A 27,375-nucleotide genomic window follows, 5' to 3' on the forward strand; every position below is an offset into this window, starting at 1 on the left:
GTGGAAGCACTGGAAAAAAAAAAATATAGCAAAATTTACTGGGAAGCTCACCTTTTAAAATAAAGAAAAGCTTAAGCTCCGGTAATAAGAACAGTAACATATCAAAACCTACCTAAATGTGAAATACAGTGAATAAATTAAACCAACTCATTACGCACTCTTAGGAAGAACACCTTCATATCTCACTTTTAGAAACAAGCTCTGGGTTAACTTAATACTCACTAAACTACAGCCACAACATGAAACACAATTTCATATCTAAAACTTAGGTGCAGCTTTCAGACAAAGTTTACTCAAGCTTTGGACTCTCCATCCAACAAAGTACCAGCCTTTGAAACTCTTGTGTTCTGATGCCCTGATGACTTTCATCTGCTCTAGTTATTATCAACAGCATTACAGATTCTGGGAATAGACCCTTATATTTATGCTGAGAATTCAAAAGGAAAGAAATGCATTAACTTTCCTATCACTAGGCTAGCTCTGTGCTCCTATGAGGAATAAAGCTGTATAAAGGAAGCTATATCACTAACATAAATACACATGATTTCATAGAAGCGTAGCAAACAACTCTCTCTCAAAAAAACCCGATTTTTCAAAATCATTCTTCTGACTATGGTTTATAGATAACAGATGGGTCTGAGCCAGACAAACACAAGCCCTTGCAAAGTTCCTGGCTTCTCATATGCCAAGTTTGGCTTCCATAACCTCATTACCTATTCACAAGTAGCTCCATACATTCACTCAGTCATTGCCACTGGATAGAAAAAGCACAAAACACACAGCTCTATAATTCTATGTAGTCTATACAAATAATAATTGTTAATAGAAATCCAAATACTACTCACCACATGAAGAATTTTATTCTCTGTTTCATATACTGTGCAATCCTGAAAAAGTAAAGCAGAAAAGGCAGGTTAAATTGATCCAATCATTCACCCTTCCTAGATTTACCCTTAAAAAGAATTAACTGAATTGAAAAGTCTTTAGGATGAAACAAAGGATTTCAAAGCCTCTATCACAACAGAAAGTTTCACATAACCAAAGTGTGAAGCCACCACACAAAGGAAATATTGGTCAATGTTAGTATCTATTCACTAGTTCCTGTTGCTTCCTTCCCTGAGACAGGTAATGATTTTCCTCCACTTTACATCTTTTTGGCACATACCAGCTGGTCACATGTATGCCAGACAGGTGGCCAGTCCCTGACCACAGACCCAAATAACCCATTTCTAGTGGTAACACTGAAAAACAGAGGTACCAGCAATAGTCATAAGTTATTAAGAAAGAAAACTAAGCTGAACAATTCCTGCTGAGCTGAGCTGAACTGACATGTTTGCACAGCCTGCCAAAGAAGAGCAGGAAAACCCTGGGAGGAGGAAGAAGAGAAAAGGGAACCACTGATTGTTTATAACACTCCATGCAATGGGATGGAAGACAAATGCGGAATACAAAACTCACAGGAAACTTGAGTCGGACCATCTTATTACATACAGCCTGCTGGGGACTGCATGCACATTGTTGTCACCTTATGTAGCATGTGAGGCAGTGTCTATAAGCAAGACTAACAGATGGGAGGCTGGGGGCTGTGAAAGTTTTTCTGACAGGCCAAAATCTCAGTGGATGTAGAGAAATGGAATTAGCAAGGCAGAGAACACATGAAATCCAACGAACATTGGTGAAAGAACCACTCTTTACTAATTTCATCATACGCTGTAGCTTTACTGTAATTAGTGCAAGCTCTGATTAGAACGGATGCTTTATATCCTACCTAATAACCCACATGAAAAACATGACTAAGTTTTCATGCTTTACATCTTATTTTTAAATCAGTTTATCCTGTTAGAAAAATAACTTTGTTCTACACAACTGCTTTAAAAAAGTGATTTTTTAATCCATAAAATGCTTCTAGTGTTACTCAGGCAAGAAAAGCCAATGTATTCTTAAGCTTTATACAAAGCAACCTATGCAGAAGCAGCAGGTTGATCAGGGAGTATTTTCCTAATAGCAGCTGTTGACATTCAGGAAACATTTGCCAGTAAGTACAGCCGGAAAGAAAATCTAACACGTTTAATTATATGCAGACATCAATGAAGTATTTGCAATCTTAGTAGCAAAACACACATTTCATTGTTATATGTGGGAGGGCATGTAACATTTTTCAATCTGGATACATCTATGTTCTGCATGGTTTCTTATGAATCATTTTGCAAAAATAGCAGGAAGGGATTGCAACATTTACATTGAAAAAAAAGAGACATGCTCTTAAGCAGACAATTATTTAATTGGTAATAGAAAGAATTTACTGTAAGGTTAAACATTCAGCTTAAAGAGGATACTGTTTGAGAAGTCTCACTACTAAGGGAAGGACCCTGGGTTCTTAAATGCTGTAGAGGTTTATTACAACCAAGAAAACAATGAATAACAGAGAAACATTGCTACGTCCTTGAAATGAAACTCTTCCACACAGTCACGAAGGAAGCTAAAGAAATACGCTTATTTCTGACAAACCATAAAAAAAAAAAAAAAGTTTCTGAATCTACAAAAGACACTAAAGTAAGTGGAAAACTCCTCAGGCATTCAGTCTATGTACAGGGGCAGGTGGCTTCACCCTTAAATTCTCTCCTCAACACATAGGTCCCTTCAAATCCAGGGTCTGGGAAGAGGAATTCCTAAATGAGTTCATCGCATAGCAGACAGCTGATTGTTGATGCTATGTCTTCATATTCAGGTATGAGAAAAATTAACAGTTCAGTAAACCATAAAAGACAGAAAAAAGTGGAGGAGAGCAAATGCAATGCTTACGTAAAAAAACAATTCCAGAATATACTTTTTCCATATATGAATGACATCCAACTAAACATAATTCAACCATGAACTCAGGGAAATATGCAGGAATGCAAAGATGAATGCTGGCATAGCCCAGAGCAGCCCTGAAGTCTAGGATTCAAAGAAACCTAGAAAAGGTCACCGAGCTGATCCCTGCATCGTAGCAAGCTCATTTTAACTTCCTGCAGCCATCCCTAGAGATCAGGGCTGAGACTGCTTCTGAATGATCCCAAGAGCAAAACCTACATGTCACTTTCAGTGAACAGTTTATTTCCCCTTTGATTTTTAAAGTCACTCCACTGCTTTGTGCTTTATCTTTAAGCAAGTGCTTAGGATAACTGTGCCCACCCTCTTCAAACATCCCTTAGGTAGAATGATATGCTGAATGCTTATTACTGGGGGCCTTTACCATTTACAATTATTGCTTTTTCATACCCATTTCATTTCAACTAAAAGAGCTTAAAGCACCTGAGAACTATAAAAAGAGTCACTAACCATACAATTAGCAATAAATTTGTATTCTTAATAGCATACCACCCACAGCTGCAGAACATCTCTTCCTTCCACACCTAGACTACAAGCCCATATCTTACTCCTGAAAGATTTTCTTAAATATCTGTTTAACCACAGTATCAAAACATTGCAATTAAGGTAAGAAACAGATCACACACAAGTTTAACATCAACTTTTTTCTACTTTAGAAAAGCAGGAACACACAAAAAACCTGCAACCAAGCTTTACTCCTACACAAGCTAACAATTTGCTACTCAGTGAAACAATACTGTGATTACCCCTGAACTGAAATACACAAGGAGATGTTTTACCTGTTTATTCTCTGAACTTCACACGTATATTCACTGACAAGCTATAATTAAAGCTAGGCTATATGATCATCATCTAAACAACCTACAAAACTTCAGCTGAAACAGCAATAAGGTTATCTTCTAAATTTTTTTCTAAATTATTTTCTAAAATATTAGTAATGCATATTGCTAATAAAGCAACAAAAGCATTTCTGTGTTAATTTATACTTCCTGAAGATGTAGTGAAATATTGGCCAGTAGCAGTTTCAGACAGTATCACCTGCAAAGAAAGTGAAATAAAAGGGGAATATGATGGAACAACTTAATTACAAGTATCAGATTTTCATGGTCACTCTTTCCAGCTCTGCCTCATGCAACAAAAATGGCAAAAGTAATCTTTGTGCAGGCAGCTGGAACTAGGCTAAGATCCTAAAAAAATGGGAAACATAAGGTCCAAAACTGGAAGAAAAAGAAAAAAACATGCAGTAAGGGAGGAAGGCAAGAAGAGCACGAACAAACCACAACAATCAGGGAGAGGGTTCTTCTGCACTTTCAACACTAGGATAATTTTAAACCTATTTTTAAGACTAGCAAGACCTATGCTACACTGCAACTGAGAGGCATCACTTATATTTCTTCCAGAACTTCTGACATTCATAACCACGGTTCTGCATTATTTCTACAAAGATTACAAGTTTTATCTGCAAAGGTCCTACCACAATGTCATAAGTAATACTTACTAAAGACATTTAAATTAAACCCACTGAATTAGACAGTACTGACTGGTGACAATGATGCAAAATATACACATCTCACCTCACACTGCCCCACACATTGCTAGAACAATTCACACGAGGCAACATATATAAAATAAAAATATTTGTTGATCTTATTTTTCAAAAGCAATGTTTATGATGTTTTATTTTTCCATTTTATTTTCTTCTCCCCTCACTATTATTGCCTTCTTTTTTAAACATTTGTCTTAGTATGTCACAGAAGTGGGGAATGGGGTCAGCTAATTACACCATCATTCTTCTTATTTTTTAGTCCTTTTCTTTGCACCCAAGCTGATTAAATCTCAACTCAAAATGTGAAGTACTGATATCTAGAAGACCTGCCAATTCACCCTACTGCTTATATATCCCACAGGGAAAAAAATGTTTATGCAGTTCTCCAGTACTATAACTATGGGATAACTATGGGATAATATCCAACAGAAAACAACTATTTTTGTGTATCTATGATCTGGTTTACAAGTCCAAGTCAGCAACCTGTCAAATTACCTGTTGCAATTACCTGTTAAACACTTCTCCTCTCAGGGTACTTGCAGGTTATAATTCTTGAAACATACCATCATTACTACTTCTACTACTGCTGTTATTTTTCATGGTTTTGCCACATATTCTAGGCAGCTGCTGCACTGCACTCTTCCAGGCAGTTCCTGTCAACTCCATGACTTAACTTCAGAATAAAATTATGCTAGCTCAGGAAATAAAGTATAAACATACAGATAGCTAGAGATACAAAAAGGGAGAATTGCAGAAATGTTTATTAGCTCTTTCAGCAACAAATCAGGAACATTTTAGCATTTCTAGTAATCCTTAGATCAGAGTGCTCAAGAGAGGGCATGGACTTCTTTCACTCTATTTTCTTGTTCAGCAGAATGCCTTAGTTGCTCATTTATAATTAGTCATCCTAATTTATTTTTTCCTCCAAGGCAAGGAAATTTCCTAGGTGGAACTGATACAGAAGCAGGTTACACGACTGTCAGGAACAAAAACCAGATCTCCTGTTTCTCAGGTAACATGTTAGCCCAAAAATATCCTTTGTGAATTCATACGATAGTAGCATTGCTCAAAAGCAGGCTGCATGGTGCTACAGAGGTGGAGTCAACTGGAGCAACTTGCAAAGAACAAGAGCTTGCCATGAGAGCATTCATTCTCCAGGCAGCTTTCAAGCTGTTTCTGGTGGAGCTTCTTCACTGTTCTTTTCATTTGTTTTCCTCTGCAGTCCAACTGCAACACGAAAGCAATGTGTGTGTTTGTGTATATTGCACTGTTTTTACCAGTATTTTGCTGATAAAATGTAGGCAAGGTTAGGAACACATTTTTAAAAGTGGTAGTGAAATTGCCTGGGAAATGCATCTTTCATGAGCAATCCCACACATCTTCCATGTCTAGTTTTAAGAGGGCAACAGCTAGATTTTATGTACTGCTTAAAAACAGATGTCTGATAGAATTGCTGTCACCATGTCATGCAAAATGTTCTAAACTATGTAACTCCAGTTCTCTATTTGTAACAAAAATCATGAATTACATGATTGCTAAAAGAGGGTTCAGACTCTCATGCATTGCCAAACCTTTGGCATAAAATCTCTCCTGAGCAATGTAGCCACTGGTTGGAATTAATCCAAGCCATCCTTTAAATCCTTTTGCTTCTCAAATTGACTAATACCAGTATATGTCAAATGGATGGTCTGTCAGTCTTGCTACTTAGCAACAATAAAACTATGGCAAGACTGAAGTTTGCTGGAGTCATTACCAAACATTCTCACAGAAGTTCTCAACAGCAATGACGACAAAATTCTAAAGCCTTGCCAACACATGAAGAAGGTAAAAGTTTTATAGTTGTCATACTATCTTCATTTATTATTACCCTTCATCACTTTTCTCAGACCAAGATAGTGGTACATGATTTCCAAAAAGGCACAAGGGTAAGATAGGTTGAGTTAATTTAGCCTTTCACTACTTAGAAAATGCATGGAAAATATATCCAATACAGTTGATGGCAGGATTAAACAATGACAGCTTTGAAACAATAAACTTGATCAATATAATATAGGCTATGGTGAAATGCTGTGTTCTATAGAGCATGACGATTAGAAAACTGAAGGATATTAGGAAACTCTGCTTAAGACTGTGATTTACAGGTATGTCTGGGTAATTACTGGAACAATAAAATACAAATTGACAGATACACAGCTCTGTTCAACCGTTCCCCTCCAACCCCCTTTCACAAAAACAAGAAACAAAAAACTCTTCAATACCCCCAAAACTACAGAAGCTTGCAAGCAGTTAACATTCTCCTCTGGCAACAGGTGAAGAATTAAGAGCATGACACAGGCAGAGGCTTCCTGAGGTGCTTTACCACATCTCAAATTTTAAGAGGTCTAGCAGGACTTTGGATACAAATGTGTGTGCCCTGGGGGCATTGACAATTACAAATCTTTGGAACAGAAAGAGGGGGAAGGGGAAATACCTTCTTCCTGTCTCACTACCTGAAATGCAGTAACAAGCTCCTCTTATGCTATGCAACAACCCAACACTTGCATAGGTAATCTGTGGCTGCTGCCATACAAAATGAATTTTCAGAATTACACAGCCATTGTTAAAAACCTATACTGTATTTCTAAGAGGTCACCCCAAAATATGTGCTTTCCCTGACTTTCTTCCCACAGAGCTGCTCTGAAAGAGTCTCCTGTCATGGCTGTTCCTCCTCCTTCCGACTGCTACAGTCCCAGGGAGCTCTATCCTCAACTCTCCCCTTTTCTGCAACCTCTTCCCTATTGCTCAGCAGCCTCCTAAAATCATGCTGCTTTAATTATCATCTCTGTGCAGATGAGTCACAGATCTCTCGTCCCTTCTGTTCACATTCACAGTTCAGAATCTCCTTCTGGATATTTGCCACCAGCTCCAACGCAGCATGCTGAAAAGCTGAAATCACGTTTCTTCCCAAACCCCCTCTGCTCCCCCTTCTTTCCCTATCTCTGTCAACAACTCCACCACCTTATGTCCCACAAGCTCACAACCTGGGTGCCATTTTCAACTCCTCTTCGCTTCCCACACAAATCCTGTCGATTTTCTTCCCACTGCCGTTCAGAAATATTTGCTTTTTTTCCCGCTTATGCTACAATTATTCAATCCCTGAAGTTTCTGGCCACTGGGTCTATGGCATCCTCATTCTGTCATTGATTCCTGCCCCTCCACACTGAAGCCAGAGCTCATCTGTATCTGCAACAACGCACTCTGTCCTCTCCCATTGGAAACATGCGCAAGAACTGACAGAGATGGGAGAAAACAGAATGGTGAGCACACGCCACGTAAGATACTAAGGGAAGAGGAAAAAAAATCTCTATTGTGAAAAATATAACGCAAGCTATTAAAGAAATGCTACATAAGAGGACATTTCCTATGCAACATACACAATGCTTCTAAAAGCCTAGAGCCTTTCCCTGAATATTTAACGAACCTGCAGTTCTTTAAGTTCATAACCCTTGTGTACAAACTAATAGCAATTACCCAGCTTACTGAGTACAAAGAATCGCCTTAATTTTATTTAAACAATCAGTGTGGAGTGGCACCTATCACCATAGTAACAGAATACTTCATGTGAAAATTTAACGCAACTTACATAAATAACCCAAAGATCAAGCAACTACTGGGAAAAATTGCTTGCTGGATTAAGAGAGATGCAATGTGTACACTAAGGTCTTCTATCTTTCTGAAGGAATTTTCCATTTCCAATTATTTCTACCCTCCTTTCTGTAAAAGGCATCATCTTGCTTTCCTTTGGGATCTGGTCACATATTAGTTCTTAATTTGCATATAGAGAGTAACACTTCTTCCTGCTATGCTGTTTCTAAAATGACCTGGTATATATACCATTAGGTCAGAAACCATAGCAAGTATTTAGCACCGACTAAAATCACACTTATACTTGATCATATATCCTCCTAGAATCTAAATGCTTACGTGGTCTAAATTGAATTTCAGCTCTTAGGGTGATTTCTCTACACAGCAATGTTCTTGGCAGGTAAAAATAAAATTCACTGAAACTATCAACAGATGAGAGGTTGGAAATGAGGCAAAGATGTTGCATCCAAAAGGAAAAAGCCCAAAGTCAAAACACCCTTTTTTCCACACCTCTAATTCAGAAAAATAAGCGTCATACATTCAAAACTAAATCTTTTCTTACTGACATGCAAAATAGTTTGTAGCATGATATGTTGTGCAGTTCTTAAGTTTTCAATGTCACTTCCAAAACCATTTAGAGATAAATAACTTCTCACTTCTGCTTTTCCTCTAATACTGTTATGAAAAAGAATTCTGGTTTATAAAACACATTTGCAGCAAAATATTTCATGTTTCATATAGTGCCTAGGTGGTTATTCTGCCAACAGAGGAAATAAAGTTAATCAAACTTGAGAAAAAGTAATGATATTTAGGTAGATGGTATTTCAGGCTCAGCTATTGACTTGAATGTTTCATATTGGATCATCTGAAATTCTGGATGTATTTTTAATGGATTTAAGCAAATAAACCCACACATGCCTCACATTATATTCCTGAAATAAAGACTGACCCTACACTTTCTCATGCTCAAGTCTTCTACTAGCTACTTAGCAACACATAGTTTCTGTAATTCGCTATACTGAAGTGAAATCTTGCTTCACTGCACCTGGTTATAGAGACTCTACAGTCTCTGTAAAGGGAAATCAGTTTCCAAAGTAAAAGAAATGCAGAGTATCAGTCTTCACTTCTACTGATACAACCAACATAATCTTAATCCATCACCATTAATGATTAAATTTAGCATTTATAAAGAATTACACAGGAAGCATGGCATATCCTCTTTCTGCCTCTATTCAAATAGCAACTGTGATGCCACTTAACACACACTGACACAGTGCCCACAACACTCAGTCTAAGGAAAAAAAGGTTTTATTTAAAAGGAAACATGTAAGATCCTAAACCACATTTTTCCCCTCTGTCTACACTTTATCTCAGTTTCCACCAACTTTCTGCTACTTTTTGCAAGTGCTTCCATGAGTGCATGAATTAATCCAACAGTCCCTGACTCTTTCACTGTCACCTTGACTCACTCAGGCTCCTTTTCTTGGAAAAATTTAACAGCTGCATTGGTTTATCAGCATATGCCCCATCAAAAAGACTACTTTTTTTTCCACAAATCGTTCTGCTTTGTGTTTCATTTTTTCCCATGTTCAGAAGCTGCCGGTCATTAATCTGGAAGAAAAACAACCAAACAAAAAACCCAAACAAGCCAACACCAACTCATTTTGGCTTTCTGGTCACTAAAGCTTCTTATGTGCTCAGCAATCTTTTTGGGGTTTTTTGGGGTTTATTTTTTTCTTCTTCCATCTAAGGAGAAAAGAAACTACTTTCTCTAAGAATGGAAAAGAAAACACAGCTAACAAATTCACAGGACTTTACAGGGTAGATTTTTATTAAAGCATGCAATGGCTTCATAAGCTACTTTGAGATATATGCTGTAAATAGTTTTTTTTTCCTAAACTTGTGTAGTCTATGATGTGACATTTTCAATGACAACTAATGAGGCATCAAATTATTTCTAGTAGTGGTTTATATCCCTATAGCCTATTATTGATGTTTTAACCTTTGAGCTACTCTGTGCCTAATCCCATTTCAAAAAGGACTTCAAAACTTAAATCAAAAGACAAGTAGGCCATTCCAAAGGAAAAAAAAAAAAGTATAATAAAATAGAAGAAATAAACTACCAGAATCAGAAAAAGGCATCAATGTTAAGCACCTTAGGCACTTTTTACATTACATTAAATTACATCTGAAATTTTCCATGTAAGTGTGCTATAGAGAAATAAGCTACTCTACTATGAAAAAGAGAAAAACATTGTTAAAGATCATAAATTGAAACTGCTTTGATATAGCTTCTTGTAAACAAAAAAGATTTTCATATTTCCAACAATCCTTTAAATTCTATTTTACCTTATACATTATACATTGACTTCTAAATGCGAAGAAAACAACTGAAGAGGTTAACACCCATCCTGAAACACTATTTCTGAGCACTGCTTTGAAACTTATGCAACAGAAAATCCTGCATAAGAGCAGCACTTGAAGGATACAAGGCGAGTCTAAATTTCTGTCAGCATTACCTGCAAAGAGTTGTAACACTCTTGTATTAATACTATTTGGATTCTATGTACTAAAGGCAGATATTGCCTGGGCGTTGTTTTCAAGGAGGGCTTTTTTGTTCTGTTTTTAACTTTTTACTACATCTGTTTAGCTACCCACTTGTACACTTACCCTCCTACTTGTACACTTATCAGAAATGGGGCATTTTGTATAAACTGTGTACCATGCATATATATATTTTAAATTCCAAGAACATGGCCTCCTCACCATGAATTATTTTTATTAAAACGGGGGGGGGGGATTATTACCAGGTTGGCTAACAAAGATTTTTCTGCAAGCATTTGATAACAAAGTTGGGGTGGAAGGGATAATGTTGAAAATTGAAATTAAAAACCTTAAAATTTAATACATAACTGTTTCCATCAAACGCATATCGCTTTGAAAATCCCAACAATCTGGAAGTGCAAAGGAACTTTAATGAGGAACCAATCAAACATGCACACCGCTAAACTATTAAAGTCAGTTTATTAGCCAAAGATACCTGAGGTAATTAGCTACTTGGTATGACCTAAAACTCAAAATTTTTTAAGCTATATTTAGAAGTCCTTAAAGTCCTTAATAACTAGGACTTAAAACAAAAGTGAGAAATTGTGATAGAAAAGATTAAATGAGAGCTACTTTGTAACAGTAGTATTAAGGATATTAATTATTCTCTATTCATGCATTTGATATTGTCCTAACAAAATGAATAGACCTGTTTTATATTATTGCATTTGGATTCTGAGTTGAGACAGGGGGCTAAGAAAGTTAGTTCCCTTTTTATCCTTTAAACTGGAAAACAAGCCTGCACTTAGTTTCTCAGTAAGACTTAATATTTGAAACGTTCGTCACATAAGTTACAGCCATTATATTATAAAAAATGCAATGCCATACAAAACCAGTGCATTACTCAAGAAATAATTTGTGATTCTTTTCAATATCTTTTATCTGAAAGACAGCAATGGTTAGCAGCCCAACAAAGACTCTCCCTCTAGCATGGGAAGTAAGCCCATCAGGGCATGGAGTATATGAACACACTTTTTCGAATCTCAGACACCTTTAAATGGGGAATAAGCTCCAAATCATTCAGCTGAGGCAGTGCACAGAGCACTTCTGTATGTGCTCTAAATTAGGGCTTTTAGATAAAAATCCCAGGTGCCTCTATGTCCAGACACAGTATTTGTGGATGGTTGTCTTAGCTATTTTCCCAACACCACCTCCCAAACTGCATCACTCAGGTCATCCAAAATCTGAGTTTACCTCCAAATGTTGCTGTGAGACAGATGATGTCAGAAGTATGTTCTGTGACAACAGTGCAAGCCAGATCCACGTCAGAGAAGTGACTATTCTCCATCTCCACCCCTGTTACACAGAATTGCTTCCACTGCATAGTCCCTCTTCAAAAATGTGTTTAGGCAGAGAAGTAGTTGCAGTGAAGCTTTTATAAAGGAGTATTTACAGGCCTACAGCTATGCTTCTGCTGGAGCATCTTGCTAAGTAAATCCCGCAAGACATTAAAGCTGCGAGATAAACATTGGTGGTTTTAAAACTAAATAAACACTGCAAATCATTGTGAAAGCTGATTAAGGAAAGTAAAAAACATGTGATCAGTGCTACTAATAATCACTACTAAACAACAATAATAAGAACTATGGTTCTCAGCAGTGAAGTTTTCTTTAAATGTCTGATAACTTACAAAGTCAATATAAAATTAGACTTTTCAGATATTCCTATGATTTCCAGGGTTTTAATTCTGAAGAAGAAAGCTTCTTTAGTGAAACCTTAATAGGTTCCTGAGGAATAAGAGCATTGAGAATGATAATAAAAGCTACCTACAGACTGCCTAAGAAAGCAATAAATCTTCTATTCCTTACAGTTAGCATTGTAGCTACTGCTACCTTTCTAAAACAAAACAAGCACTTTTAAAAGGACCAGTTTCTGGCACCCTCTGAAGCTGAACACTCCAACTAAGTCAACAGTAAGACTTTCATGATGCCATAAAGACAAGTAGTCACTCATGTTTTTCCTTATATGCATTTGTGACCAGAACAGTTCTACCAACAGAAGTCTAAACTCATGAATGAACCAAAAGGGAAAAAAGCACAACCCAAGACAATCTCACACACACCCCCCTCAACCTGTACACCCATATCCCCTTAACACCTATCTTGTACCATCAAGAAAGAACAGGCTTTTTTTACTTATTGCAGGGTAAACAGAGTACAGGTAATGCTCAGCATTCGATTCCTATGGGGAGGCAGACAGGTGTAGGAAACAAAGGCAGAGAGTGCAACGGAATGGTAGCAAAACTCATGATGGTGTCACGGACTTGTTTGTTATTTAAATCCTTTTTCTTTCCCCCAGTGTTCTGCTGCAAGGGAGAGTTGATTATACAACAATGCAAGCCCTGAATTAAATAAGCCATCAGCAAGGAGGATGGTATTAAGAGTGAAAACCTGCAGGAAGTGCCTATGAAACAATATCCTAAAGTCCTAAGGGGGAGAAAAAGAATCCCTAGGCCAAAATAAAACAGCTGCATACAAGCAGATGATTAGTGTGAATGCAAAGCAGGTTACAGTAATAACTAGCAGTGCTCTGAGGAATCTGCTTCCACAGGCAAACATCCACTGCATGTTGGCCTGTTACTTGGGTCCTGGGCAATGTGCAACACACATAGAAAATGAAATGGTTAAAAAAAAGTATGTGCCATTTTGCATTTTATTCCAAAGTCTGTCTCTAAGTAGGTATTATAACTCCAACTTTTCTAATTATTTAAAGGTTAAAGCAGACATTGAATAAATTTTTCTTAGGATTCTTATAAGAGAGAGAGCTGTAATTCTGCCATTTTTTTTCTTCATTATCCATTTAGCACTGATAACAGAGGGGGGGAACCCAAAAACACTTAATTCTATGAAGAAACACTGACATTACAATTAGCCTCAAAACGTGCAAAAGAATTCAAGCAAGCCAGCTTAATTTTAGCCTTTTTTCCTCCATCTTGACTAAAGAATCATTTTTTGTTAATAAATCTCAATGTTGGCTGTAACTCACACAACACAAAAAAAACCAGTTTTCAATCCTGCCGGTGCTCAGTTACTAAGGTGAATACCAGAGTTCTATTTTTAAATTGTATGAATGTCTTAAAAAAAAAAAATAAATTCAAAGGCATAAGAAAATGTACAGACTGTATATCTTTTAATAAACCATTAAGCTTTATAAAAATCTGTTGTTAGCTACTGTTACAAGAACAACTGTAACATTGCGTTCTGTAGGTCTTTCACAAACAAAAAACATTTTAAATTAAATTATAAATTATTGTTAGTGAAGTACTGTAAAATACTTTGCATACAAAAGAAAACAGAATCTGAGAAAAAACACCTGATAAGGTGATACTGAAACATTCAATTTACAGGCTTAAGAAAGCAAAATAAGGATTTTCAGTGTGTTCAGTTATCATATTAAAAAAAGCTCAGGGAAGACATTTAGAATGCTACGTTGGAATGCATTTGTTTTAAATAGAGATCAAACCACATGTGTTTGGGACTACTAACGGAATTTTCGTTATAATTCTTCTGACTACAGCCCAATTCAATTTCAGAGCATGCTTACATGTAGGCACATAAATGCTCCTTCTGACTTCAAAGTATGGATTCATGTACTGAACCGCTTCCTGATTGGGGGAATCATGTCAGTTTTGGCAAAGATAAAACTGTTCTTCAAAGGTATTAAATAGTAACATTTGCTCTCATTCACACTGAAAAATATACATAGAGAAATATTTAGCTACACCATAGCGAATTAGCAGTATCATGGATAGGGATGAATTTGTAAGAGAATTAATTGATATTGAGCTAATTCCTGAGAAATACTGCTGCAGTTGATATTTCACCCACTTTCTCACTACTAGTGGACACATGACAATGATGCACAGCTACTTCTGCAGAAAATTAACAGTTTGGCTAAGGGGGAGGGATGCCCTCTGTGCCTCCTTTTCCCAGAGTACTGACTCCTTCTCACAGCTCAACAAGGGCACAAGCAGCCACAGGACAACAGATAAAAAACATGTGTTGTGCAAAAGACAGCCAAGAAAACTAAGGCTTGGGCTCTGCTTCCATAGCCACCACCACTGGCACCTCAGTCCCAGCTTGAGGCAGTGTGACAGCAAGAAGGCTGGTGGGGAACACAGGGTGGCTGAAGGACAGGACTGGTAGGACACCCCTTGGCCCTCGGGCCTGGGAAGCAAACATGCACCCTCGCTGTCTGGCCTGTGGGGAGGGAATGGTTACCTGATGGTATAAGATGGTACCAAGACCCTTCACCATCGTCTGTAGCAGACTGGTCTCAGAAATGCATGCATCAGGGTAAATGATGACAAAATAGAACTACTTTAATTTCCTAGGTTATTTCTACAAAATTTGGTATCAACATTACTTTGAACTTGCAGCAAAAGAGACTTTGCAGTTCCGGCTGAACAACAAAGATAGGGACAGATCTAAACCAACACAGAGAAGCAACAGAAGGGTGGGGAAGGTTCTCTAGTTTGCACTCCCAAAGGAAGCCCGTTAAGCAAATGCTTCTCAGTACCTATTCTGGATTTCTTGAAAGTAGGACGTACAAAAACGTATTCAAAATATTCTAGCCTCATGGGAACACATGTCATCTTAACAGGTGTCTAGATGATACAAATTGTGTGAAAGAGCAGATGACTGAAGTCCAATACATACAGATTTTTTGAACCAGACAGTTAATTAAAAATTAAAGACAAAATATAAGAAATTAAATATGCAAATTAGCAAGTAGGTTTTGCAAATTTATAGTGATATTAGACTAGAGAACCCAAGATGAATATTACTACTAAGATATGCAGAGGTATACACAACCCAAACCAGTATTATAAAACCAGGAAGGAGAATTTTTATAAAGCATTTGCTAAGTACTAGTATTCCCTTATATTTGTTAGACAATGATATAGACAAAGCAACGCAAAATTGTGTGAAGGAGGTAATGGCAGTTTAGAATTTAGGAAAATATAAATTGCTAAGCAGATCGTCTCATACCTGTTGTACTATTGTTGTTAGTTCCAGACAGAGCTGTATGACATTATTTCTTGTTACTGAGTAATCTGTGACAGCAGCAAAAGGTGATCTAAAAAAAAAAAAGAAGAAAAAAAGTGTTGAACAGCACTAGCATATATCCACTTGCTTCACTGGTATACAATATGCTTAATACACATTGTTTCTATAGATACTAAAATCACAGAGAATACCCAAAATGCACTACTAAAATTGTAAAATACAGGATACATATCCATGGAAAATGTTCATCTCTCCTTGGTTTTGCAGTTTTTAAGTTCCTCTTCAAGAAATTCCATTTATAAAAGTATTATTTCTCACAGCCTTCCAGTTTACTTCTGGACTGCCTTTAGTCCCCCAGAAAAAGCCCACCTTGCCTCCTGCATTTGTTTGGGAATACCCTCATAAAGGCAACCAGAGGCACCGTTTCCACCTGTGATATGAATGGTGTTCAGATGTGAATCAGATCAGAAAAGCATTTGGCCAATTCACTGGGATTCTTGGGACCTGATTTAATACCTGGTAAAAATACTGAAGAGACTCAGAAGAAGCAAAATCTTTATCCAAAGGGGAGAGTAGAATTTAGAGCCAGAGATGCATCAATGCTCAGAAGCAGCTGCAAAGGCTAAACCGGAGGCACAGCCTCACATCCCCCCAAACTGTGCTACAGCCAGAAGGGCTTAGTGAAAAGTATAATCCAGCATTTAGAGACATCACCTACATGTATCCTATACCTTAAAACTTCACGTTAGAATGTTTAAAATGCTTGCCTACCTAGAACTTTGCTTGCCTTCTAGAGGCACTGCTAAAATGTATTTGGTTAGTGAGGCTGGCAGTCATCTGATTTCTGTACTACAAGTCTGTGTTAAACTATAAACTCAACTTGGCCTATTTTCTAAATTCAATAAGTGGCCAACACTAGGCCGGACTGGTATTTTCTCCAAGAGGAGTCAAGATTTTGACTTCATCAGTGTTGCAAATGAGGTTTTTATGGGCATTATTAGCATCGCAAAGATGGAATTTCTCCCTAATATGCCTGCTTCAAACATTTAAAATAAAAAAAGGTGGCAAAGAACAACAAGGATTGTAATGTCTGAATAAACTAACAAATCACGCAATATGCCAAGATCTCTAAATACTTCAAGTGCGATTGCCCTTAAATTAAGCTGGGTGACTAGTCCCTTCCCAACTGCGTTTAGACTGGAAGGTCTAAATAATAAGGTTTAGACTAGATATTAGGAAGCATTTCTTTACAGAACGGGTTGTTAGGTGTTGGAATGGGCTGCCCAGGGAGGTGGTGGAGTCCCCATCCCTGGAGGTGTTTAAGAGTAGGGTTGACATAGCGCTGAGGGATATGGTGTAGTTGGGAACTGTCAGTGTTAGGTTAATGGTTGGACTAGATGATCTTCAAGGTCTTTTCCAACCTAGATGATTCTGTGATTCTGTTCTTTCATCACTTCTTAGAGCATACATATTCATATATACCTTTAAGAGTTTTACAGCACTGGTTGGTATTACAACTTTCTCATTTAAGCCTAAAGACAAGTGTTCAGTACAAAGAACTCTGCTATAAGCATGTCCACATGATAACTACAAATATAGTTCTACTGGTTCTTAATACATTTCCAAATTTCTTTTCCATATGCAGAAATTCTGAAATTTTAGTGCAGACAGATTTGGAACTGTCCATTAATAAAGCCATGTGAACACCCCTATTTCTGCTTGCTTCTTCTAATAGCCTCTTTCTTCTCCAGGGCTCCCAATTCAGCCCTGATAGTTCATAAGATAGAATGAACTTTGAGGTGCATACTCAAGTCTAGCAGCTTTAATTTGAAGAAATACATCATACAGCAACATATATTTTCTGTCTGTATTTTCTAGGGAGAAAAGCAGTACATTCTTTTTAAAATAAAAGTACAGAAATTGGAAGCTAGGCAGAGTTTAAGAAACATAAAAGCAAAGAGAAAGTGACGACTTAGTAGACAGCATGTGCGTGAGTTCCAAAAGATGCCTTACAAAAGCTATTTGACACAGACGTATAACCACAATTCAAAGTCCAAGTTTTATGCAGTATATGGCAACTATACAGTAGGTACACACCACAGCAGGCCTACCCACAGACACATGTACAGATTAATACTGAAGTTCAGGAGACATGAGCATATTAAAGGATAAAAGGTAACTGAACTGCTTGGTTATGAACCATAATTGTGTTTTAAAAAGTACATTAGCCAAGATGTACAAAACCACCAATATTTTTCCTTTCAAAATTGTAACTGTTGAGATTCTAAAATCTACCTGAAACCTTGATTTGAAAAGGTCATGTTCATTTATGGACTCACTTTAATTGAAGATGAATGGAATCAAATCAGCAAATGGTATTATTTTACTTTAAGTATGGATGTTAACACAATTTGATCCTCAAATTACACAACTGGAATGTATTTGACATTTCAAAGCCTCCAGCATTTCTCTGAACAAAATCGCATGGTAGGCTTTGGCTTCTAATACCACATCATCTTCCCTCATGCTTTCACAATTTAGTTTGGTTTCATGGTTCATGAGGAAAATAATGACATTTTTACCGTCACTGCTTTTAGTGAAGATCATTAGAAATGCCCCAAATAAACTTTGTTGACATTAAAGAACAGGCAAAAGGACTGAGACATTACTCATTTTTGTTACGCTGAAGTTTACATAGTGAAGATTTACTGAAAACAGCACATGAAGCAGGCAGGAGAGAGAAGACTACTAAAAATCGATGATACTTTGAAAAGTGCTTCACAGCTTGGAAAGATAAGGAGACAGGCCCATGTTACATAGACTTTGCTCCTGCAGAAAATGTACAGGGTCCTCAAGCTGCCTCCTCTATAGGTCTCTGTAGCTTATAAATGGACCCCCTCACATCAGTTTCTGCCAATGCCTCTCTGTGGTATTGCTGCAAATTGGACCAGTAAAACTGTAATTCCCTTTTCTCCCCCTCTCCAGTTCAGATCATTTCCCTGGAGGCAATCTGCATGCACAACTATACAGCCACTACTGCATAACCAGCTGGGGAAATGGTAAGGGCCTCTTTAAATATTTACTACCAAAGGAAATGTATTTTGGTATTAGATCCCAAGCTTCAATTTCAACAGTGAAAATCCAGCAAGACTTAGTACAACAACATGCCAACCCTTTCAACCAAAATGTCAACAGAAACTTCCTTGTAGGATCACTGGATTTCATAAAATACACAGTGTGAAACACCAATCTGACAAAAAACCTCTTCATTGATAGTATATCCACTGACTGTATTTTTTATACAGCACAATATTATTGACTGTGAACAGATGAAACAATATGTATAAATGCAAATAAAGCCTACACACACTGTAACTTTTCAACCGGCTGCTAAAACACTTTCCTTCTCAAGGCATCAGAAACACACCAAGTAAAAGGAATTCCTTGTTTAATTAGACCACTTGTCTCTACTTTTTAAAAATTATTTCCTGGGCTTGGCTGAGCCATTTCTATCAGCTTCCAATTTCTACTCTTTTCTTTCAAAGCCACATCTTTCTCAGTCCCTTGGACCTTCAAGTCTCAGGTACCTCCTACGGCTCCAGTGAAGAGAAGTCCCTGAGAACTGCAATTTTCAACACGTGTGCTGTCCAGTCCAGTGCTCTTTAAGTCAAACAAGAACTACAGAATTGCCTTGGACTGGGACCATATGTTACCCCACTTCCTGCTGTGACACTGGCCTCAGTGTCCCATTGTCTCACCTCTCGATCATTTCCCAGACTTTTTCCAACATACATTTCCCTATTCGTGGAACCTTTTTTACTCAGTTTCTCTTGTAATTTACTTGTTCTTTCTTCAAAACCTCCCTGTGATTCTCTTCCTTTGCAACACCCACAGGAAAACAGCTTAGTAGCTCCACAGTGCACCTGCCTGACCATATGTCCTTTCCATTCATATGCTCTTCCAGACCTCTGCTGGTTTCTCCCTTCCATTCTTTGACTACCCCTTCTACACCTGATATCTTAAGGAAAGGAGATTTATGCAACCACATCAACGCTTCTGCACACACGCGCAAGGTGTTTTTGCCCTTGTTCTCACCTTTTCTTCTGCGTTCTCCTTTCCAACATTTGAAGCCATTAGCCACTTTCAAATCACTTTCACAAATGGGTGGGTAATAGGTTTCAAGGATAATTAAGTTCATACATGTTTTGTGATCATGCATGCGGCTGGAAAAGTGGGAGGCTCTTAATTTTTCCACTGTGCAAACCCACATTGGGAGCCGGCACCTTATTAGACACCACAGATTCCAGTGAGATGAAGAGCTTCTAAATACCTCAGTGACAGGGAAAAAAACATTACAATTGGTGCTTACTTCTTTTTTTTTAACATTAAAGTCAACTTCCAGACCCTAATCTATAGGAAATAAGCTTTTCCTAACACCAGGCATGACAGAGCTACTAGTTCTTTACACAGTTTTTAAAGCGGTATTTGAGATAAATAATAACCACCTCTGAAACACGATTTGTTTATACATGTGTAACGCAGGCTGTAACATACACGTGTTTTATGAATTGAGACCTAATTAAAATCTTTAGCAGTATCAGCATCTTTCAGAATGAAAAAAAAATGTATTATCTAACATTAATTAATTAATGTCACCCAGAAGGATTGGTAGAAAAAAACAGCTACATCGATATAACATAGCTAATTCCCTCACAGAATTAAGAAATAATACGATCCAACAGCTATTAATACTCACTACTGATTGCACATGAAAGAAAATCCTTCCCAAACAATTAAAAAAAAGATATGTATTATGAAGAAGATGCATACACTCGGCATTTCTACATTATCAACATTTTCGGTCTCATATGCTTTAGCCTCCTCATCTGTCTTCTTCATATAACATTTGGTTAGGGGAAAATGATACAGAGAAAAAACTATTTTACTTATAAAAGTTGCAATATTGGACAAATACAGACTGCTGTTAGTAAAAGCATTGCCCAAAATAGAAGTTAATCATATTTCACCACTAGTTGTAGTACTGAGCTATTTTATAACAATAGATATTGTGAGGGGTTTAAAACGATTATCATACTTATTTTAGCATCCTAACAAGGGAAAACATCCTCAGTGCAGTTTGATTAAACACAATAGTCCAAAATCTTTTAAAGAGAGAAGTAACCAAATCAGTAATATAACTCAGTTCTCAAAGGTAACACATTAAGCTCAAATAAAATTCTGAATGTACAATATTGTTGCACATGTGTTTGTGCCAAACCCATTCAAGATTCATAGGTTCAGGCTTTCATTAAACAAACATTTTATTTGTACTTCTACTGAAACTGCTTTATGTAGAATCAGAGGAATGCAATAAAAATCACACTGGATAAAGGAATTCTTTAAATGAGTGCTCTGTTAAACATTTACAGCTGTTGCAGTAGCACAACACTGTAAGTACCATAAGCATTCTCAGGCAGCACTTACTGACAGGTTTGGCATACCATACAAACAAGCATAAAGGGAAATGCATAAAGGAAATGTAAGATTCACAGGTTTAAGACTGAAAAGCAATTGAGGAAGTCCATTAGTTGTGTGGTGAGTAAAGAATCACTAAACTCTTTGGTTTCTTTTTGTTTGGGTTTTCATTTGTTTTCCCCCACCATCTTGTGCATAAACCAGATTTACCCTCTCAGGACAAGCAATAACCAAGCACGGCTAACAGGACTCTATGAAGTCTCTTATAAAGAGACTCTAAACCAGTAACGCTTTGTAACTAAGAAGTTATGGTCTTATAAACATTCAAGCATTGTTTTCCCAGTGAATGCTCCTCTTTACTTAAAACTACAAAATAGTCACACCATAAACATCAGAAGGTTCATTCACCAAAAACAATGAGACAAAGAAATCCAGCTGAACACATTTTACCTACAGTGGAAGAAAATGTCTGCATTGTGTATGTCACCATGGTGAAAAGAGGGAGATCCACTTTAGAATGGGGATTGTGTTCTGCTACCACAGTGCTTTCATACAAAGCAGGCTTAAAGGGTGTGCTGAAGCTGAACACCTAGAATTGTTCATACATAAACAAAGAGTGTTTACATCATTGCAGGCTGCACTTCTCTGTAGACAAGACAGCACCACCAAAAGTTTACACTGCCCAAACTAAGGCTTGGAGGTCCTGTTCTGCTGCTCATACTTAACCACTGAAGCATTAACTTTAGACACAGATTCTAGCCTTACTTAATAGGATTTATGTATACATATAAGTGCTTTGCAGAATATTAGCACATTTAAGCCCATGCCAAAATGACTCGCTCACCTGGGGTCAGAAGTCAAAGGATTACACTCCACCACCCGGTGAATGGTCCTACAAGCAGACCTACACTTGCCAGAAAGGCCTTTTACTCTGAAATTTTACATTTTGTTACTACTGTCAGCAATTTGACCCATGTCTTTTATATGACCACAATTTTTATTTACAACTGCACTTTTTGTGCATCTCCTTGTTCCATTTTGTTCACGTATCATGTATCCAGACAGCAGTGGTAAATTAATCAGACTGGTGCGCATTTGTCCATCTGCTAGCTTTTCTCTGGCCACAGCACTGAAAGTCTTGAATGCAAAAATCTATCTCCACAAGATCTCTTTGTTCCTACTATGTAGACTTCAGTGTAATCTGCAGCGGCAGATTAAGTTTTTTATTTCCAAAAGGGGGATAGTGCTAGGGTGAAAAGCAAGAGATACAGGAGAGTTGTGAAAGACATATTGAATCAGTGCCCACACAGATGGCTCAGTCAAAGAGTACACTAAGAAAATCCAGTGTTCCCTGACAAATCCTAATTCATGACCATTAAAATCTGTGACACAACAACAGACACAAAATGTTGTAGTAATTATCTCATGGGAAGTTGATTATATTTTCTTAAATTCTTAATTGAAAAATAAACTACTACATTTTGTTGTGTCTTTAATGAAGACTCAATTAAAGCCCTAAGAATATCCATCCTTTCCTCACTCCTATTCTCTAAATCTGCATTTATAGTTTATACAGATATTGTCACTATTTGCTAAGATCCAAAACATTCCTCTTGATGTTGCACAAAATATATGGTATGAGGAGTCCTTGCTTCAGATAACACAGCCCAAGCATTACAGAATAGGCACGAGCAGGAAGCCCAGAAGCACAACTAAGAAATTTTTCTTGCTTAGTGCAGTCAGCAGGAAATACAGATTTCCAGGGTGTTTGGTTGGCAAAGAAGACAGAAGTGTGGTGAAGGTGAATGAAGACAACATATCAAACCAAGAGCAACATAGAAGATGGCACCAGCAGAAGCAAGGGATGCAAACAAGCTGTGTGCTGACAGAGCAAGGAGACAAGATGGGAAGAGACAGAGCTCATGCAGCTGCCACCAAATGTCACCCCAGGTCAGGCTCCCTCAGGATCCTTCCTCTTCCACAAAGAGCATTACAGTTCTTCCCAGCTAAGACTATATTAATGAGCTCTACCTGTTAAATCTAGCTGTCCCATGAAAGAAAAACATATGATGTGCAGTGGGACCTGAAGGGGGAAAATGGAGTGCTTAAAGGATTTGTAAAAGATGCTTTTGTTCCCAAGGTTGCCTTCACTTTGCAGCAGCCTCTGACTCATTAGGAGACAAACTCAACACTCACCGATGTGCCAAATTCTGATGAAACTACAATGTTCTGTCTGTCTGTCAGATGGTTTGTAAGTTTTGGGAGAAAAAGTGTTGCATGAATCTGAGCACTCTTCACCCAGTACTTATCACAATTTCAGTAGTACCGCCAATAGGTAGTAGCAAATTAGTAGAAAAGGAATGAGATACATCTACAGTACAAGAGCTGGCTCTGTCTTACCCAGAGATAAAGTTAGTAAGAGCGTTGCTAAATGCTCTAAACTTGGAGCTCAGAAGAATTTTCTGTGATCCCTATGATGTCATTGCTTTTCAGTTCATATTTGCCTCTGGACAAAAACTGGCGGAACTTTTTACTGTTGTCACATAAGATGCAAGTAACATGGTAAAACCCTAACATAATTTTGTTAAAGATGAAAAAATAGTTTGATTCTTAAAATCCTCCAGGTGTTCATGGTGCTTTTAGATCAAGAGAGTCATGGATGGATGATGTATGTTTAATTCAGAAATCTCAGAGAGGCAGTGAACACTGACACATCCACACACAAAGCAACACTTTGTAAAACTGGTTTTCAGGTGGACTGTTAATGTGTGCTGTAAGAACAAAACCTTACGTGGGGAGAACAGAAATAAGTATGTCTAATTTAATTTTCAATTCAATATGCAGATACTACCAGACATACTACTGTACAGAAAAAAATACTTTTATGAGGTTAGAGATAGCTTTATGCCACAAAATTGCAATGCATTCATGTTGTGGATCCACAGTAGTGAAGTCAAAACAGTAATCCTACTTTAATTATACAGTTTTTAAAAATTACTCCCCAGGATGGAGTGCATCAGCCATATAAAAGGCAGAAGAATTTCCAGGAACCTGACACATCAGAGAAGGAGTATTCAGAAAGATGGCATATATTACTATTATAAAGAATACAACTTTCATGAATTACAGGAATAAAGACTGAAAAGAACACCAATAATCTAACTGGAAGTCTAGAATACCTGGATGACTGTATATATTATTCTCTAATTCCTGAGAAGTATTGCTGAAGACATTTTGATGGCAAGTTGCTTTGAACATCAGGTAAGTAGTTTGTTGCTATAGCCTAAAGTGTGGTTTTCCATCAGCCTAAGAGCAGCATAAAGTGTTAAGCGAAAATGCACCATACTTTCACAAAAGACTCTCAGTTTTTCAAGAAAGCACCAATCTCATCAGCAAATTGGCTTGGAAGAATTTGAAGTTTAGGGAAAGAATATAAAATAAAACATTATTAAGCTAAAACATTTTTTTAAAGTCTTCTGGAGGAAAGGATAGATCTTGTGGGTGGAGAAAGCAACAGGAACTTAAAATTAGCCTAAAAAGTTTAAGAACATAATCTGTTTGTGTGATGACAGTTTCTTTATAGGGCATTATTGGAGATCTATTTCATGCTCCTCAAAATCATCAGCCAACTTCTTTTGAAAATGTCTAGAATTTACTAAGTTTTCCAGTTCCTAAATGAAATTAAACGAGAAGATTTTTAAAGCCTGGCAATAAGAGTTAGCCTAATTTTCAGTAAAATTCAATCTCTGACAGACATCTGGAAGTAGGACTGGAACAAAGAGCATCCTTAGATTGGCCCTGCACAGTGGCACTGCAAGAGCCACAATGAAACTCAGCAAATCACGATTCTCACACTGCTCTGATAACTGTGCCTGGCCTAACAAGGTCCTTACAGACTGTAAGTGTCCTACAGAAACATTGTAAAAAGAGAGCTTGCTAGAGCAGCAAGTGAAGCACAAGTTGTATGGAGTCATCACCACTCCTACACATAAAAACCACATCATTGCATTTCTATGCAAGTTGGAGCTGCTGCTAGCTGCTTTTTCCAGAATGCCTGAAAAACACTGCATAGGGGCAGCCTAGTATGGATCTTACAATGGGGTGGATAACCCTGATAGCCACTTTATTCCTCCTAATGGTTTGCTCTCCCCTGTCTCGCACCCCAGAGATGGAACTGGTGTTAGAAACCAACCAAAAACCTAAGATTTGGGGCCCAGATTTAATAGTAACAGCTGTGCAGAATAAAATTAAATCCATGTTCCTGACTTTAAATACTTTATTTTTAAAATCTTTCTATCTCCCCCTAGTGGCCCCAATAGCTTCTTAGAAGGAATATAATAAGCAGAATCCTATTGATCTCCAGATGTTCCCACTTCCTGAGAAAAATGAAGTCCTTGGCCTGCCTTCATCCTAATTTGGGGGCTTCACAAAGAAGGAAGAATAAACCTAACCAAAATACCCACACGCTCATAAATCAGGAAAGTCTAAAATGTTACAGAAAACATTTGCCAGAATCAGGTGTTTAAGTTACACAGATCTTCAAAAGGACTTTCCCAGAAATCTGAAGGAAATTAAAATATCACTTCTAGGAAGCCTTATTTGGACACTAAAGATGGCATTGCTAAAAGTGGGCTACCACCATGGCTGCCCTCATTTTTAACTTCTTGGAACTTCTGGGTCTGATCAGCAATTATTTCAGATAAACACAAAAGTCATTTGGACTTTATTGGGAGTAGATATGCATGTTTTTAGGAATTATTTTAGAGATCTTCCCCCACCAACACTAAAACCTGCTAACAGAATTATCTCTGACAAATGAAATATAGCTGCCTTTATAAACATATTTTTACTCAGACGTGATTCTTAACATACTTCTGAGTTACCAACAAATTTTACAGATTGGATTTGTCTTTTAATACTAAAATTGAATAATTTGCAGTGCGCAGTACTACAGTGACACATTAGCGTTCAGATGAAGATTTTTCCTAGCATCAACTACTTTTTTCCTGAAATTCAACTACTGAATTCATATTAAGATGCCAAAAACATGCTGGTTTTCAATGTATTAAATGTATATATCTGTGAAAGTTTAGTTTTTAATACTAGACTATTTTATGCAAAAAAAGAAAAAAAAATCTCAACTTTGTAACTAACAGTCTTTAACAATCAAGGTGATTTCTAAATAGAAAGAAGTGGCAAACACTGATCTGCCTATGTAAAAGAACATGGCTTTCTACTTTTCCTTCTGTTTTAAAGCCCAGAACGATATGCTGTTCTCTGCCAAAAATTATTTGCAGGGAGAAAAAGTGAAGCCTACAGGTCTTCCAAGTAACAACAGGCTAGAGGCAGAGCTAAAAATATATTTCCAATTTTTCAAGTCTCAGTACTAAATTCTTTCCACGAGATTGTATTGCCTCTCTGCACATCTAATGTTAAACAACTAAATAGAAATGTAGGAGCCCAACTTTAGGTAACCTGGTTTTGAAACTTGGGGAAAGGCTAGAAAGGGAGGAGAAAAGAAGAAGCAGTGGTAGCTGCAATCTATTGAACAAAAGAAAGAGTTTGCAGTTCAGCTTAAGAAATGGAAAAAAATTCATGCCTCCCCTAAACCTTTCATATAGAAATCATTTATGGGACAGAGCCAGTTTTCCTCAAGAAAATGAAACACAACAAAACCCACAGCAGTAAATCCAAATAATTCTGTTGTATTCTAAGAATTACACAGGGATCAGGGATAGTCTGAACAAAACTTCAGCCTCTGGATACAAAGTAAAATACACCTTTAAATCAAGATAAGCATTTTATTTTTGCTGATAAAAATGCACTGTGATGCATTTTATAAAGACATACAGATAGACTAATTTCAACCACTTCAGGAGTTTAAATGATCATCTTAAATATCTGCATATTGCTCTTGTTACCATTAAAAAAATACCACTACAGATATAGTAAAGGCGAGCACTTAAGTCCTGGTCCCACATACTTTCTAGGTAATAGAGGTACAAGTGTAAGACAGGTCCAATTGCATCTACAGTTTCAGAGGTATTTCACTGCCATTTAAAAAACCTAAAATGCAACATGCATGTTTACACACACACACAAGCACGCACACACTGGAAGTGTATATTGACACCTATATAATGAAAAGCACAATCACAGTTTTGTGAATTTGGTATTATCAGAGCAATGAATCCGAGTTACGCAGGTCAAAGTGTTGTTCTATATTAATAGTAAAATACATATATA

The 27,375-nt window shown here is 37.2% G+C and overlaps 1 protein-coding gene across 6 annotated transcripts in view; it reads right to left on the reverse strand.

Moving 5' to 3' along the window:
- CNKSR2 (connector enhancer of kinase suppressor of Ras 2) overlaps window positions 1-27,375 on the reverse strand; it is a 218,505-nt gene that overhangs the window by 142,738 nt on the left and 48,392 nt on the right. For all 6 annotated transcript variants that reach the window (XM_074814671.1, XM_074814669.1, XM_074814668.1 and 3 more), the window contains exons 4-5: window positions 15,637-15,724; window positions 846-887 (exon numbers count right to left, since the gene is read on the reverse strand). In XM_074814671.1, the coding sequence (XP_074670772.1) occupies window positions 846-887; window positions 15,637-15,724 (130 nt within the window). The remainder of the gene's footprint in view (window positions 1-845; window positions 888-15,636; window positions 15,725-27,375) is intronic.

Source organism: Strix aluco, chromosome 2 (genome assembly GCF_031877795.1).
Source record: "Strix aluco isolate bStrAlu1 chromosome 2, bStrAlu1.hap1, whole genome shotgun sequence".
Classification (NCBI taxonomy): Eukaryota; Metazoa; Chordata; class Aves; order Strigiformes; family Strigidae; genus Strix; species Strix aluco.